This window comes from Genypterus blacodes, unplaced genomic scaffold, assembly GCF_046128005.1.
Source record: "Genypterus blacodes isolate CSIRO-AG114 ecotype Tasmania unplaced genomic scaffold, CSIRO-AGI_Gbla_v1 ptg000039l_1, whole genome shotgun sequence".
NCBI classification, from domain to species: domain Eukaryota; kingdom Metazoa; phylum Chordata; class Actinopteri; order Ophidiiformes; family Ophidiidae; genus Genypterus; species Genypterus blacodes.
In genome coordinates this window covers 1868242-1885459 of record NW_027466852.1, presented here as the reverse complement: position 1 = coordinate 1885459, position 17218 = coordinate 1868242, and the positions used below count along the sequence as shown (strand labels likewise).

Sequence of the window (17218 nt, the reverse complement as noted above, 5' to 3'; positions counted from 1 at the left end):
TGGAAAGAAGAATATTGATGAATTTATTAGGTTAAATGACTTTGTACTCGTTTTTTTTTACCTTGTGTTTACCCGTTTACCTGCGTTAACAGCAGACATCAGCACATGCAGGCATTTCTACAATTTCGATACCAAAAAGTTTGTGTTGAACTTGAACTATTGACTTCAAGTATTTAACTAATCAATAGTTGTTAGCATCTTTATGATCAATGTCATCATCTTCAACAAAAGCCACATGCATAAAAGGTTGCATTTTATTTAGTCCATTTTAAAATTTACATTTTCTCTCTAGATTCATTAAAAAAGATAAAGCATCATCAGCTTTGCAGTCCATCACACAGAAATTGCCTTAAGGAAAGAGGAAAGTTGTATGAAGATGACTTAGTAGGCACATTTTTCAAATAATACATGTTCATCTAATTGATGGCAAAATATTTACAGCAACGATTTTGTCTTATGGTAGCACATGCTTGGGATGTCTGAGTGAGAATTCACAGGTTAGTAAAGCAATGATCTCTGCAGACACAACACTTTTTCGTGGACTATAAAGGATGCATCACATTGACTACATAAGGTTGTCAGTTTCCCAAAGAATATGCCAGTTCTACTTGAAATAAATTAAATCTAAGGAGAGACAGAAGTGAGGAAGTATCAATGAACTGAAACTAATTGACCGGTGCTTGTCAAACTAACAGATTTTAGCAAATCTTCCATCATATGAATCAAGAATACTGAGCTAAAAGTGGAGAGGACATCCACCTGATGAAATAACTTGAAAAATAAATTAGAAATTGATAGTTGTATTAGTATGCATGTACAGAGTACCTGATTTTCTCACTTTGAGCCTAAGATTGATACCTTTGCATAACTTATATAGAAAACCTGCCACTTTCTTTGAAAACGTCACAGTAATTCATTCATTAATCACAAGTCCTGATACCACCTATGACAGGCACAGGATTCTACCCTGCAGAATCCACATGCCTTTGAGTCAAACACACTGGATAATCCATACAAATAAATGACACTTTTCCTGACTATATACATAACACTTTTGTACAGTCTTTGCACTTCCTTTCAAGACAGATTTCCGCTGACAAAGTAACTGGAAATCAAATCATTTTCAGTGGATTAAACCTTACGTGAATCCAAAGCTTTGACTGGTTATGTGTAAAATGGGTTCAACTGCCTTTGAAAGATAAAAAAAACAATAATTTGTGATGAAACTATGTCATAATGGGGTATCTAGGAATCCATCTTAAAATTTGCCTTGGGCACTGAATATCGGTCAGTTTCAGCCATCCTCCATAGCTTTTGTCATTGGTGATGAAAATATAAAACTGATCTCAGTGTTGACATAAAGGTTCATCCTGCATCAACAGGAGAAAATGCTAAATCAACACTATTAACAAGTTGCGCTGACTAGTTAAGTGTTGTATTAAAAACGTATTGTGATTATTTTATCACAATTTGCCTGAAACTGTCAAAATCAAACAGCATTATAATTTAAGGAAATGTTAATCAGCCTATAGGCTACTGAACAATAAATGACTGTATTCCCAATATAGGGGGCAGTGAGTGTTCAAAGTTCACGACTCCGCCTAAATCCAACCTCAAAAACAAGTCAGATTATTCCACCTGCCCTCACACTACCTAAACCTTCCTGGCCCGTTCCCCTTCCGACAACTGTACACATTGTGCTGTCTGAGACCTGACAGCAGTGTAAACTACACACAGTTGCACTCCACTGGCCCCTACACACTTAGGGATCTCAGTGAAGTGGGAGGTGACAGCTGTTGTGTCCCAAAGCACAAACCCCAGCCTACACTACTGCCAAAGGCCCAGCGGTTTGGTGGACATAGAGGGTGGTTTGTTGGAGGGGAGAACATTGTCACTTGGGTCCTTTGGTAGGAGTGTCTGTTTCTGTAGACTGCCGTCCATCGTTCCAAGCCTCCCTGGTGCTCTTTAGGGCCTGTGTCCTCTGCTGGTCCACAACCACATAGTCAACACGCTCATCTGATGCAGCCATGCCAGTTCCATTGCTTTTCATCTGAAGCAGAACACATAACCGTTTTGAAATCGTCTTCGATTTGATATCTTCCCATTATGATCTTTGTATATAATGTGGAGTCCTACCTTCCTGGGTGGGGTAGACTTGCCAGGGTCGAGATCCAAGTCCAGGTACTCCACCTGTTTGTCTCCCTTTGGCTTCACCATAGGACTGCTCCCTCCATCCGCGGTCATGGGTGGACCAAGCTTCATGTTCTGCATAAGCCAGGAATAGATGACTTCATTTACAGAGAGAGGAACACTGAGCCAGTGTCACAGTGAAACACAGCTCACACAATTTTGTACACTCTAGTGATGTCACAACAACCACAACTTCTATAAAACTTTGAACCAATACAGCAAGATTTAACTGACATTTACAAACACCAGCACAGTGCACAGTATGTGGAGGTGCAGATGGAAGACCTAAAAGCTTTAAAATGAGATTCAGAAAAGGCAGACCTGCAATGTGGTTTTTTTTAACACTGCAGAACACTTGGACCACGTACACTACTTGATAAAAAGGATAGTAAATTGGACTATTTAGATGAAAATGAGTCTTTTCCACTTAACTTTTGAGATGCTCAAGATGCTTGAGTTTGTGTTTTTGCGAAGCACCGGCCACAGGTCCATTAGCTAAAGAGCTCTTTGCAGTGCAATATTAAGCCGTAACAGCCGACAAATTGAAAATAATTCATCAAAACTACTATCTATCATCGTCTTCTAGGATACTGAACTATAGTATTGGTAGCAAAGTCAAATTTCTGGTATTGTGACAACACTAAGATACATGTTTGACATAGAGGTAGTGTTAACATTTAACTACACATAAGGTGATGTTATTGCTAAAATGAGCTTAGAATGAGGACACACTAACTTTATACAGTGGTGTAATTTAAAACTAAAATTGCGGCAACTTGTATATCCAAGCCACACTTGTTACTGGGGACTGATTATAGCACCAAACTGCCTACGCTATGTTCTTGGTGAAGTTCCCTGATCTGATCGAATAAGATCTGGAACCTGGCAACCTTTGGTGCTCTGACGGCCCATGCGTAGACGTCTAACCTTGTAACCCTCCTCACCTCCTCTACGGTGTCAAGTTCCTCCACCTCCCTCTTTACAGGGGTGATGGGGACAGTGCAGTAGAAGGACTCCTCTCTACACACAGGGTGAGAAAGAAGTCGTGGGAGAGGAAAAGAACAGCAGTGGGTCAAGAACAAAATACAAGGGAAAGAATGAGTGAATGCGCGAAGCCAAAGAACTGGGGGAAAAAGAAATTGAGATGAGTGGTGAAGTGAGACTGGCAAGTTAAGAGAGAATATAGAAGCAGATGTTGGAAAAAGTAAATTGTTATCGCAAGACCCATGGCACATCAAATACCCAAACTGTAGACGGTATACGACTGATGTACTCACTAATATTCTAAAAAAAGAGCATTAGCGATGACAATAAAAGACGTCAGTTATGTCTGATTGGAACGGACATCACTGAGTGACGGGAAAGACGTCTTAACGTGATTAAATGTCTAACCATGATCTACAGTAAGGGTACTGATGTGACAAAACAAAAGCCTTTTCCATAGAACAGAATACCTAAAGAAGCAAAAGCATAAAAATAGAGAATAAAAGAGAACAGAGCAGCAGGACGAGAGGAAACTGTAAGGAAAGAGTTGAAGTGGCGAGGAGTCCCTCTGCAGCAGCCTGCGATTTGAACACCTTCAAAGTTTGGGGAGAGGAGCAAGGACTGTACATGGGATTTGTAACACTGACTAACTTCTGACAATGTGAATATTACAGCTCTGTCTGTTTTGTTCTGTCTCATAAATGAGGTATTTATGACAAATCTGTTGACCAATGGGGTGAAATTGTTTTAAAATCATATCACAGTAGAAATCAAAACAAAACGTGAGCACATTTGTTTTTCTTGTGATTTGAGAAGCAAAATGGTAATCATGCAACATCTTAGATTAGAGGATAGTTGTGTGTTACATACTGGTTCATCTGAGGGCATATTAGAGAGCATGGCTACATAATTCTCATCACAGTCCTCGGAGTCAGTGCTGGAGGCCGTGCTATGCACTGACGGGGGTCTTGGTGGCATTGGAAACCTAGAGGGACTGAGCAGCATTCACAATGTTTACACACCAACTTCCAGGCAATTGTCTCTATGTGCATGCACAGACACAAAACAATACAGTGTCTGGTACTGTAATACAAAATACAGACATAAAAGCCACACTGCCATAAACCACTGCAGCCACAATAGCCCCTGCAGCACAGAAATAGACAGAGCCAACAAACTGCATTCAGTTTGTTGAAGCTCTGAGGCAGATCCCAGAACTTTGTGCTACAATGGAAACAAAATGACTAAAGTAATGCATGAGGGGTTAGTATCTAACTCTTTAGTTAACTTTAACTACTATAGAAGGGCATGTTCACACCAAAGAACATAATACGAAGGCACATTTGCTGGTAATGTGAAAAAGCAATGCTCACAGTAGCCCCAAAATCAGCAGGACTTTCAAGTGCTACAGTCTGTTCTTATTCTCCCATGTCATGAACTAAAAAGTAGCAATGCATTGCAACTCTGCCTTGCTTTAAGCCTGAAAACGTGTCTTGTTGGAAAGCAGAATAGTGTGAACGTGCCCTTAGTATCTAGCAACATGTAAAACTCTAAATGCGTCAGGTTTTGGACACTTACTCTCGAGCAAACGACCGTGTAACAGGTGAGCGGACAGGTGTGCAGGGCTCCTCCCATTCTGGCAGTGGTTTGATCTCCAGTGGGGCGGGTCTTCCTGGAGGAAGGTACGCGGGACAGTTACACGCAAGGTAGAAAGGTTGTAAAAGTGTAATTTCCCAGAAGGAGTTAATCAACTTCGGAGATTGGGAGCCAGAATGTTATCTTATCTTATCAAATATGTTCCACAGAAGAGCATGAGGCCGACACAAGGAGAAATTACAATATAACAGTAAACAGTGTTATCAGGGCTAAATATGGCAACTGTAGACACTTTAGACTATATACACAACCCGTGATCGGTCGCATGGTCAGACATCATTAACGAGTGAGACCTACTACAGCATGAGCCCTGCCATCAACAGTGCTCTGTAAATCTACAGATTTGATGCAGTGGACACACTTGTTTGTGCGTCTCTCTCTTTCATAAGATGATATCATAGTTCAATTTCCTCCTGCAGAGATACTGTATCTGCTACTCTCCTGTCGTACTCAACGGGGGCAATGCTAGTGTTGTGGCAATACTGTATAAATGTACATTATAGGAACACACAATTTCAAGTTAGAAACCAAAACAAACACAATACATAGGAGAAATATCAGTAACTTGTGGTATGTCCTTAGACAGAAGAGAATAAGAGCAGTCACAGGTTCCTCACAGGATGCCAGCAAGAGAAATGATGGCGTTATCTCATCGTTTCTGTGTGTAAAGTGTGAATGCGTTACAACCACAGCTGGGAACAGGCTAACACATACGGGGACAGTGTTTGGAAAATGAGGACGCCTGGTCACCTCAGGGTTCGTGTCTACAAGCCGCTGTCCTCAACACTTTCATTCATCCATTTAAGTTAGACAGCGAGTCTGTTAGCCAGATTTTGTTTGAAAAATAATTAACGTAGTCTACTTGTATCAAGGACATCAGCTATTTCACATGAGGGGGCCTCTTCTTATCACGTCTTTGGAATGCACATTCTGTCTATCATGTAATTTACTGGGTTTTGTTGTTAAAATTGATTTGTGTTAGCAAAGCGATGTGACCTTGTCGGTTTGCCATCACTTATGTTTTACTCTTCTGCCAGCATCATTGAGTCTCGGTCTCTCTGGTCGGTGTGGAGCCAGTGTCAGAGTGAGAAGACATTATAAGGAACATTTCTTGTGGGTATACACTTCATCTTTGATGGGACCACCAGACCCGGGAAACCAGAGCTTTCTTAAAGTGCACAACTTCCAGCACGGGTACAGTTGACATGAAGTAAAGTTTGAAAAAGGCAAAGAATGAAGAGATTTCACACACACATAGCAGTTTAGTGAGGAGTACCTACCCTTGCGTCGTCCCCTCGGGAATTCACCTATGGTCTGAGAGTCGGTTCGCTCTAAACCGACACCTTTTGCTCTTATTATTTTAGGACTCTGACCTGATTGGTGAAAGAAGACTTTGCTTATTATAAAAATCTTTAGACGATCACAACAGATAAGACCGAATTCTACAACACACCTGCCATGCAAAGCAACAGACAAGACTTTACTGAACAGGAAAACTGCACCCAATCACCTTTTCAAGGCAGCGCAGTTACAGAGAGGACTATCGTCATGACAACAGCAGACCAATGCTATCCAACATGCACTTCGCTCCATGCACCACGGCTTCCCACACAAAGACTGACATCACAGTTGAGCATGCACTACGAGCTGTGTGTAACACTGAGAATACACTGAGAGAACATGTTGGAGACAGCACATTCCAATCTGCACAGCGTGGAACTCAGTGTGTGCCACAGTCTCGAGGTATTAGAATTTGAGGAGAATTCTATAAGACACAGAATTAAGAGGTCTTGACCACAGATGCTAAGGCCTTCCCAACATACAGCGAATCAAACAGGACATAAACAGGGATAATACATGGGGTTAGTAAGGAGGGAGTACAGGGGCTGCATGGCTCATGGTAAATTGTCTCAAACCAGTGCCAGGCAAGGCTGAAAGTCAACAGGGGGGTGGATGTTCTTATCAGTGAATTCACTGATCCATCATGAGTGAAAGGTGCGGTAGGTTTGTTGTACTCGATGTCTGCAGTTTGCCATGGCACATGATTTGAGACAACAGTGATAAATGAATAAACCAAGTAAACCAATTAGTGAATCTTCAGGGAGAAATCAAAGGCTCCTTTCCCCAAAACGTCTCAAAATAACACAACACAACTGCATCTGATATTCCACTTATTTATTCCCTAATCTTTAATTATCCACAAATCTATGCCTCTCAAAATCTCATGCTTACTTTAATTCTGGGTTTTTGTTTGTGAATCTCAAACTTGCAGGCAAGTACAGTATATGTACTGTATGTACACACTGCAGTTGTGTGTCTTGTTCTACACTTGTCTACGGGACATATCTCATAGAAAGAATAGCTGAGATCGGCCAAAAGGTCCAGGCAGCTTGAGAACATTGGCAAATCTAGAGGACACAAAACTGATGGAAATACTGAAAGTGGCGAGGGATAGGTTGTATGTTGTGGTGCAGTGGTGTGTGAAATTTAGTGCAAATTGAATTTTGTGCTGGAAGCAGGGGGATTAAAGGTTAGACAAAGAGAACGGTACATCGGAGAAAGTTTGAGGTATCAGCACTGTTAAAAAAGAACATTAAAGTCTACGCAATAAACTTCTGTCCTTTATCTATACTTAAATAGAAAAACAAATGTGAAAAAACAAACAGTCAAATAATGATGGTGATGAACAGTGCTAGAGGAAAAAGGAAACATGCAACAATGAAGAGAATGGGACGATATTAATGAAAAGAGATGGACAGAGACAAAGAGTGGGTTTATATCTATATATGGTGACATTATCTTGTGAAATACTGTCAGAAAATTTAATTAAATTAATTAAAGAACTAGAGAAGTTCTAAGCTTTTCTCTTACAGTTTCTGAGAACACAATAAGGGTGAAATGAAGAAACAAAACAATGACAGAAAGAATATATGACGAAAGAACACAAAACGTTGAGTGGATACATGCTTAATGGGAAAGGAAAATGTTGAGCTTGATTTCCAACAGACATGCCAGGTATGTGTGCTAAAACGTATCCTTAACTTTATATTAAATGCCTGTTTATGATTCGTGTCAGACTTGAGCATAGGAACAGCAAGCTGTGATCTTCTAATAGCCACTATGAGATATCATACTCCACAGAATATCATATTTAACAGAGCTGTTGGTTCTCCTACATGATGGGTCCCTGCCTCCTGTCATCCTCTCTCTATGCCAACCGCTCAGCCTTTCAGTCTGCCCAGATTGTAATTCCCTTTGCTATGAGGTCTTTTATCAAAGGGCTCCATTCAGATGGGGGGAACAAAGGGGATGGAGGTGACCACTCTGAGCTTTGGTCACTCCATGGCACAGGGACCGGCCCCCTCCAAAACAGTGTACAGGGCCTCTTGAGCTTGGGGACAAAAGTTCCTTTGACAAGCTGCTGTGTTGGATGGAGGACGAGGTATTGGGCGCTAGAGGTGAAATAAGCCTGGAGGAAGGTGATGGAATGTAGCGTACAAGCCAAACCAAGGGGACAAACTAGAGGAAAATGTTTAAATTAACAATGGCAAACCAGCTATGACAACATGTTTGAGAATGCCTGGACCTGATGGAATTCCATACAGATGGCTTTATGACCATGAGCCAGCAGCTGAGTCAGACAGGCATGGTCAGTAAGGTAGCATTAGTAGACACTGAGCATACTGAAGCAAGTTAAGCACAACAACTAACTTCAGCACACATCAACACACAGATTTTTGATTAACCAACAGTACACTTAAGTAAATCTGCACATGCGAGCACACACACACACACACACACACACACACACACACACACACACACACACACACACACACACACACACACACACACACACACACACACACACACACACACACACACACACACACACACACACACACACACACACACACACACACACCTCACCTTTGCGGTCTGGTTTGAGGTTTCGGTCCACAGGTGGGGGCTGACAGTCACTGAGCATCGGCCTTCGTGGTGGGGTCTTGGGACTAGAGCGGAAGCCCATGTGTGCTGGCGGGGGAACCTGCTTGCCAAGAGAGGAGAACTCCATAGTGCTCGGGGTCATGGGGACGTAGTTGGGCTCCTGCATGGGCTCCGATAAGCTGCCTGAGTGATGATGCGACGGGGAGTTGGCACTCATGGGTACATAGTTCTGGTCTACCTCTTCGGTGGACTGGCTGCCCACTGGCATCATACCTTTGTTTTTCTGCAGGTGACAAAGCGTACACTCATGCTCACCATCAAAAAAGTTGGTATGTTCCTGCTCCTCAAGGGAGGCGAAACACTCAATGTGGAAATGTATCTCTTTATAATGGCTAACTTGACTGGCTGCCATAACTCTGAGCGTCGCCTGTGTGTCTCTGAAATGCTGCCTAAGCCCCATTTGGATTAAATGTATTTCTTTAGAGGTGTGTGGGTGAATTTAACTGTGTGTGCACTGATCAGTGATGGTAATCCCACCCGGAGTGCATACAGTATGTGGGTAATTTGTCTCCTCCTGCTTACTTATCAATAACATCCATAAACACCTGCTGCAGTACATTGAGGCACTGGTCCTTGCAAAAAAAATTGGCTTAAAGCGTTGACCATTTCATATTTGAGTCATTTGATACTGCATAAAGTGTGTGTTTGTTGTGTTTCATCTGATTCTTCCTTGTTATCTTGTTGTGCTGGACTGTAGGCAATTTGGTACTGGTTAGTACTGGGTAATGGAGAAATGGTTAGGAGTTTACATTTTATTGACGCTACATCACTTACAAAGTAGCTGTTGAAGCTTTCATTGAAGTCAAACGAGTAGCTTTTCTCAGACGGGAATGATCTAGGAATGTCATAGCAGTCCTGGGATCCAAAATCTGCAAAATAGAAATAAATGACCAGTTACACACAATGGTAAGATATTCAAACACACAGTAAATTAAATTATAACATAGAAAGGCATAATACTTGACAGCCTACACTTCCTATATCAGAGATAAATGCTTCCTTTATTGTTGATAACGTCATCTGAATGATATGCAGTAGTAGCTCGATTACAATGTGTCTTTTCATGACTCAGCAGATATTCATTTATGCAGGAGGGCTGTGGTGTGCTCAGCAGCTCTTTATCAGGGCTGTAAGGCATTATTGTTGCTCTCTGCGTACTCATTAGACACTGATGCAGTCACTAATGCATTTCACTTCCAGCCACAGGAAACACAGCAGTGACAGGAAAAGCTTAAAAGGCTAATGAGACCCTCCCAATAACGCTTAGGACTGAGGACGCAAACACAATGAGATAATTAAGATGAGACATTTTTTTGCGAAAACTCTTCAAGTGCCCAGAAAGGGGGTCAGATGAAATCGGATTGTTTTAAGAATGCAACTCCCTGTTCGATGATCCTTAACAGTGCTTTTCCCATTTTCAACACTGTAGATGCAAGGCGGAAGAAAAATCAGCACAGGCTCACACTGATCAAAAATAAAAAACTAAATTTCAATCCTCTGTCTTTTCATCAGGTGTAATTATATTGTTACAATGTACAATGGCTGATATGTCAAACCCTTAGGACAGGTCTTTAATATAGTCTAGCACTGACCTACTGAAAAAAACACTTCACAAATTAGATACACTTTTGGATATTATAACCAGTAATATTGCTATCCTATATATTTTTTTATTTTACTGTATTGTATATATTTTCATTGCTTTTTCATTTTCACTATTCTATTATTGCTGCAGTGTCAAAGTGCTGAAACCCAATAATTTCACTCTTTATATACATGTATAATGGGAACAAATAATAAAATCTTGAAACTCTTGAATCTATGAAATAAACAAACATCAAAAGGGAGAAATAAGCAGAAGGACAGTTTGTTTCTCTCTTACTCCACTTGTCTCTCAGGTGCAGCCAGAGACCATTGTTTTCCATTATATTTATGCCTTCCTGCAAGGGCCAGCGTAAATTCAAATTGAAGTCATTAAGTTATTGATATCCGTGCTGCATAGATACATTTTATTGTTCTTGGTCAACATTTCAGGACAGTTTGAGAAATAAATTCCCCGAGATCTCTATATTACTAAACTTACAGAAATAAATTCTAATTGTTTTCAATTATTATCACAAAAACGTCTTGTCTTTATAATCCTACTGGGTCTGATTTCTCTTGGTTTAGTAGAATCATTTGATTTCAATGATTTGCAAAGAGATATTGGACATTCTACATAAAACCTTGGATTTATGCGCGTCATTTTAAAAGTAATATTTGACTGAATTAGTTTGGCTCATCATGTTTATGTCCTGTGTCGTTTATCGTCCTGGATAGATGATGACACCGGTGCTGCCAAGGTCAAAGACTGGCAGCTACCCACTAAAAGTTTCAAACTGTTAAAACTCTGATGAGTTGATGTAAAAACAGGGACAGTAACTAGACTAAGAACATTCCAAAGGCTATAGTGATATCTCAACATCCATCAATATCTTTTCAATTATCAAGTGCCACCATAAACCATGTTCAAAAGCCATGAATTTAAAATAGTGGCCAAAAAGAACTGATACCTCCTTAACCAATAGTATGTGGCCTTTCAGTGATACAGCAATTTGTTTTTAAGATCATATAACATGCAATTGCACACTCTGAAGAGCAGTTTTGTAATTGAGATCTAGTGGTTATTAAACATATATCATGTAGTAAATGTACACAGTTGTCTGTTAAGATTATTTTTTTTCTAGTGCAAAAAGAAAACTTCTCCTTGACACAAACCTTTGCGGAGGCGTGAGGAGTCCACAGTGCCAATAGTGTTGCTGCGTAGTGCCTTGTGCCCAGCACTGGTAGGCACACAGTAGTTTCCATCCGTCTCCGAAGCTGAGCGGGGCACACAATAGTTGTCCGTGGGCGAACGCTCGGCAGGGGGTGGTGGTGGTCCTGAGGTTGAAGTGAGTGACGGCTTGGGTGGTCGGGGAGGGGGCACGACGTCTCCCCCGCCCTCTGAGCCACCTCCCCCTGTCGAGGAAGACAGCGTGCGGGGCACCTGGTAGGTACAGTTTGCACCAGGTGTAGGAGGGATATCGTAACTGACCGAGAGGTTGCGCATCTGTGTTTCCATTGAGGCCTTCCGTGACGGTGTGTTGAACACGTACAGCTCGGCGCTCTCCCCGCTGTCTGGATGGGCCGAAGGGGAGGAGGCCGACTTGGGGAGCAGCACAGTGTCCTGGGAGTAACTGCGAGGGAGGTGGTACAGGCCAGTGTCAGCAGAGAGCGAGGCGCCACGTGACGGTGGTGAGTCGTAGATGGAAGAGGCGGATGCAGGGGCCGGGTGCTGGGCGAAGAAGCCATTGTGTGAGGTGTGCTTGGATGAGGAGGTGGAGGACGTAGGCGTGCGGTGAGAAGGGACGTTGTCATTCAGGTCTGTCTCTGAAGAGGTAGACTTGGAACACTCAGCATGGGCTCTAAGAACAGAACACACCCATAGGACAGAGAAATACTAAATATCCACTATAAGACATTGATTTAGAAAAGCCAAGCAACTCACACAACTGTAGCAGAACTTAGTTAGTAAGAACTTATATTCAGACATGTTATCATTCATCTTTAGCATTGTCTTGCCATATTGCCATGACAAAACAATATTTTTAAAAACTGGAAGTGGATGAATGAAAAATTTAATTGATGTTGAGTGATTTGTAAACATGCATGTAATGACAACATTAATATGGTGTGAAGGAAGGGACAGTCTACTGTTAGCCTACTGATGAAACACATTCAAAACAAATAATTCCGGCGTCGGATTATTGTCTGGAGAACAGTAAGGAGCTGCAGTGTGTGTGTGCTTGTTGGTCTTTTTACACATGTGTAACACTGCAAACAAGCAGGCACTTCCAGCTGGACGGCTGACCACTCACAGACTAGTCTGTGGAGGAAGAGTCTTGCTCTCACACTCCTCCAGGAGCAAATACTCCTGGTCTCCCTCCAGTGGAGAGGGAAGCTGCACTGAGCTACACGTTACACAACAGAAACAGGGAGGAGAGGGCCAGATGAAAGGTACACAGGTAAAAGTAATCTGACTGGGAGTGACACACAGAGAAGCCTTTACAGTACACTCACCTGTTGGGTTCAGGCTTTTTGCTCTCACAGTTGACCAGCCACAGGTAATCCTGGGGCTCCTCTGAACTAGACTGAGAGTCCAGGTGCCGGACGCTGACCGGTTGGTATGGCGGGGGCACACTCGCCAGCACTGCTGCTGCTGGACCACCAATACTACCCAGTGCTGGATGCGGGGGGGTATCCACCACCAAGCCTCCGATGGCCGACTGGTGAGCAGCTTTGGCTGCTTCTGGGGGAGACAGGCTGTGATTTAATGGTGGCCATGTGTGTATTTTAGGGCTATCTAAAATATTAAAGGGACTGATATAAGTAAAGGTGATTCAAATTGAGCACGTTGTCAAAATTGATGGGAGAGATGTGATCATACAAAGTATAGAGGCAAGACTTAATGTACACAGTTGTGTGTGACGGATTGATAATACACACATGCTTTTAAATACAACTGCGGTAACATTACTAAAACGTTTGATTATTTTGCTACCAAAGGTATTATCATCATGTTGCTAACCAATATCTTAGTAGAAAACAAAAAAAAACATTTAAGTGAGTAAGATAACATATTCAGTATTTGCCTTTAGAAGCCCACACACTCCCTGTCAGACAGCATTACCTCAAGGTCCCTGCTTTGTCACACTGTGAGTCTTATATTTTTCAATCCTTTTGAAACCCACCTATTCAGGCTGACTATTGTGCTGCAGTAAGGGTGAAGATGGCTTTTTTTTTTTCTATCTGCATCGTTCTACTTTTCTCTCCCTATTTCACAATTTCCCTCACTCTCTAACCACCTTCTACTCTTCTCAGGCTCAGTTCATCTTTTCAGTTTTCATCACTTGCTCATCTCTCCTCCTCGTCCATCTCCTTTCTATATTCTCATTTGTTTGTCAAAGCCTTAAGTGCTGATTCATACTCCCAAAGGGGGAAATCCCCTCTGCTCGTCTCATACCTCCTACACTGTGGCTCGGAGCCCTGGTTCTAATGTTCACTCCTCTAATAATATCTGTGTGACACTCTAACATACTGAGACACAACAGTGGGGAGATGGAACCCACATGCAAAGAAAGATAAGACAAAGAGAAAGCCAAGGCCATTACTTTGTAAGGAGAACTATCTGCAAATATGTTTCTCCTTGAAAGGACTTACTATTTATATGAGTGCAGAAGATTTAATAGCCAATTCCAATACTTACGTTGTGAAAGTCCTATGAATGTTGTTATCGTGAGTGAGTCGTAGTGAGGCATAGTCAGACTAGTGCGGAGATGCTGACAATAGATCAAAATAACTCGATTGCCAGCTCTGAATGCAAGAAGAATCAATAAAATGTAAGGCTGCATTACTGCTAATTTCAGTCAAATTCAATCCATATCAAATGCCTCATGATTTTGATGAGAAGAGGGCGAAAGTCTACTCTAGAAGGCCAAGAGGAGAGCGAGTGAGAGAGATGAAAGAGGGGCAATGGGACCAATAGGCACACAATGCTTTGATTATGCAGTACTGGGAACAAGGGTAATGTGAGCCTATCTCAACACATGGATCATTAAAGCTTGGCTGAGAACGGGACTGAACAAGAGGCCTTCTGGTACATTCTGTTGGTTCAGCTAACATCCTGAAAAAAGACGCAGATACTCGAGCAGTAAAGTAGCAATCAAACATGTGCCGACTGACCTGCACTCGTAGTTAATACAGGATTGTTCAGCTTTGAAATTTGATTCCTTTGATTCCTTTGAAGTGTTTGACCTAGATTTCCCTGATGTGGAATTGCGGCCCGTGATTGTCTGTACTTGTGTGCTCGCTTGCGTACAAGTTTTGAACTTTACTGTATGTGCGTGAGTGTGTGTATGGGGGGGGTGGGGGTTATTGTCAAATCCAATCACTTGTGTGATTGATATACATCACCTGCTCAGACCTTAAATGGGAAAATGTAGTTTGTACTCACACTGATTAAACTAATGATGTATGCTTTCCAAACATAGACTTAATCATACCAACAGCCACAATGTCAACATCTGGATTGAAGGAAATCACATAAACAAATAGGGAGACTGTTATGTGGCGACTGTACAGAAGCAGAGGTACTTTGCATCTTTTTTGTTATGCATGCCTTAATCTCAAGATTCTGCTGACTCTGCTCAAACCTGGCCCTCATCTCCCTTACAGACTACTGTTAGACAACCAGTCCCCTAACATTTCAGTTTTTAGAATTCCAACTGTGTCATGATTAGTGAAGGAGGCTTTGATGTGTGGCTTAACTACCCAACGTCAATCCTTACCGTCATCAGTGGGGTTAAAGCCACAGATGTCACAGATACAGCGCACCCACTTATTCATCTCGTCTTCAGTGTCAGCCACCAGGTAGAACACACGGTCAATGGTCTTGATGTCGAATATGAAGCTATGCTCCAAGTCTTTCTTGTTAAACGTCAGCCCTGCATCCACCTAAGGGACAACAAAGTGGGCTTTGCTTTACGAAGCATTTATCAAAGGGAAAAGAAATAAGTGAACGTGATTTATAGCCAGTCAAGAAGAACTCGAACAACTTTAGCTTTGAAAGATTTAATTATGTAAAGAGAACACTGTGGCTGGGCTGGGCTTTATTGCAGGCTGATGAGAAATCGTACCTGCTCACACAAGTTGAGATCAATCACGCGGATGGGCTTCTTGGCGTGGTCATTCTTGTAGTACTCCAACACGTCTGGGTCGCCTGTCAAACGGCCACTGCGGAGAACAAACCACCGCTTCTTCCATGCCTGCCAAGCACAGAAACAGGGCCAAAGGTTATTTGTGTATTCTCACAATGACTGCTCCATTCCCCGCTGACCACAGGCTGGCCAGATGCTTTATTTTTCCTGTGTCTCCTAGCTTAGCTGGTGTCTGTGTGTGCATTCTCCACCAACTGCACTGCCTGCACTTGAAGACTACACTGAGCCAAAGGGAAGAGGCCCGCGACCAGAAATATGTGTCTGGGAAAACCAGAACAAAAGCCACATGGTTTGGTCTAGCACCCTGATTGGGGGAACACAGAATTACACAATCTATAAAGAGAAACAGGGAATTAAGTCTTTCTTTCCAAATAGAATGTGAGAAAAGGCACCACAATGCAAACAGAAAACTATCACTTCAGATATTTCACATAACTAGAGAAAGTACACATAGACAAATTAGGTTTAAGACAATCAGACACTTGTAAAATTGGCAACTAGTAAGTCGACACCTTCAAAATAATTGTAAAAGTCTGTTGCATACTGACTTGTATTAATAGACAAAATGACTGTGAGAACATTTTGAAGCAGCAGATTTGTTTTGGCACTACACACAGCATCTATTTCTACTGCATTTTCTGCAGTTAACCAAAAGCAAAACCATTTTATCGCACATTCAATTAGGACATGGAGTCTTGTTTTTGCCAAGACTGGGATTAAAAATAAGCCTTTGACAAAATGCCAGAGATTTGTCCAGTTAATCAGTCAGTTTTGTCCTAAAGCAAAGGATTTGTCAAAAAAATCCATTGTATCCTTGAACTGAAAAGGCTAAGAAAAAGAGTCCATGGACAATTCCAGAAGGTTTTATCTTAAGCAAAACGAACATCAGATGAAGTATTGCGTTAACATATCAGAGAAACCTTACTCGTTGCTATTGAATTTGAAGCGATAGCAAAGACATAGCAGAACAAACAACCACCACTGAGATCAAACAGGTCAGGATGCATACCAGCAGAGTATGAGGAATGCAAACTAAAGCTTTGTTGTTGTTATTTTGGGGTAAGATTTTAACTGTATTAGCAATGCTGTGGGCTTGTTTTTCCATCCACAGGGTGCCCTTTGTTAGTGGGCCAAGGCTCACACTGCGACAGCATGGACAGCACTGGACCTTTCCCTCCATCAACAAGCCAAGCTAGGATGAACAAACAAACAGCCCGACAAAGCTGCTGAGATACACAGGTACACTAAATCACACACATATCACAGAGCTTATATACACACGTCAATGCCAATCAAAAACCGTCAGCACTTTCATTGAGTGTAGTTGAAGATGCCTACAATATAATATCACAAACACACCCACATTGTCCCAAATAAGGATGTCAAAGGTATCAGTACTTCTTTAACTACAGTGTCTGTAGCACAGAGTCTATTTGGTACTGCTGTTGAGTTATGTATATCCTGACTGTCGGTCTAGAACTTAGAATGCCCACTTGCACAGCAGAAAACAGTGTGCTGAGCAAGGTAGTCAGCCTGACACTGTCACTGAAGTAGCACTGCAAAGTGGAATGGGTAAGTCACAAAAG

At 41.9% G+C, this 17218-nt stretch overlaps 1 protein-coding gene across 11 annotated transcripts in view; it reads right to left on the bottom strand.

Moving 5' to 3' along the window:
• Nucleotides 1-236: 236 nt before the first annotated feature.
• Nucleotides 237-17218, bottom strand: part of gab1 (GRB2-associated binding protein 1) — a 43655-nt gene continuing 26673 nt past the window's right edge. For 5 of the 11 annotated variants that reach the window (XM_076147779.1, XM_076147783.1, XM_076147784.1 and 2 more), the window contains 11 exons: nt 15552-15680; nt 15204-15369; nt 12937-13165; nt 11596-12281; nt 9613-9707; nt 8761-9061; nt 6111-6203; nt 4753-4846; nt 4045-4168; nt 2137-2265; nt 237-2050 (listed from right to left, as the gene is read on the bottom strand). In XM_076147779.1, coding sequence (XP_076003894.1) covers nt 1892-2050; nt 2137-2265; nt 4045-4168; nt 4753-4846; nt 6111-6203; nt 8761-9061; nt 9613-9707; nt 11596-12281; nt 12937-13165; nt 15204-15369; nt 15552-15680 — 2205 coding nt within the window. In that variant the 3' untranslated portion in view covers nt 237-1891. Of the gene's footprint in view, nt 2051-2136; nt 2266-4044; nt 4169-4752; nt 4847-6110; nt 6204-8760; nt 9062-9612; nt 9708-11595; nt 12282-12734; nt 12828-12936; nt 13166-15203; nt 15370-15551; nt 15681-17218 lie in introns of all 11 variants that reach the window. The other 6 variants (XM_076147780.1, XM_076147778.1, XM_076147786.1 and 3 more) reach the window with 4 other exon arrangements.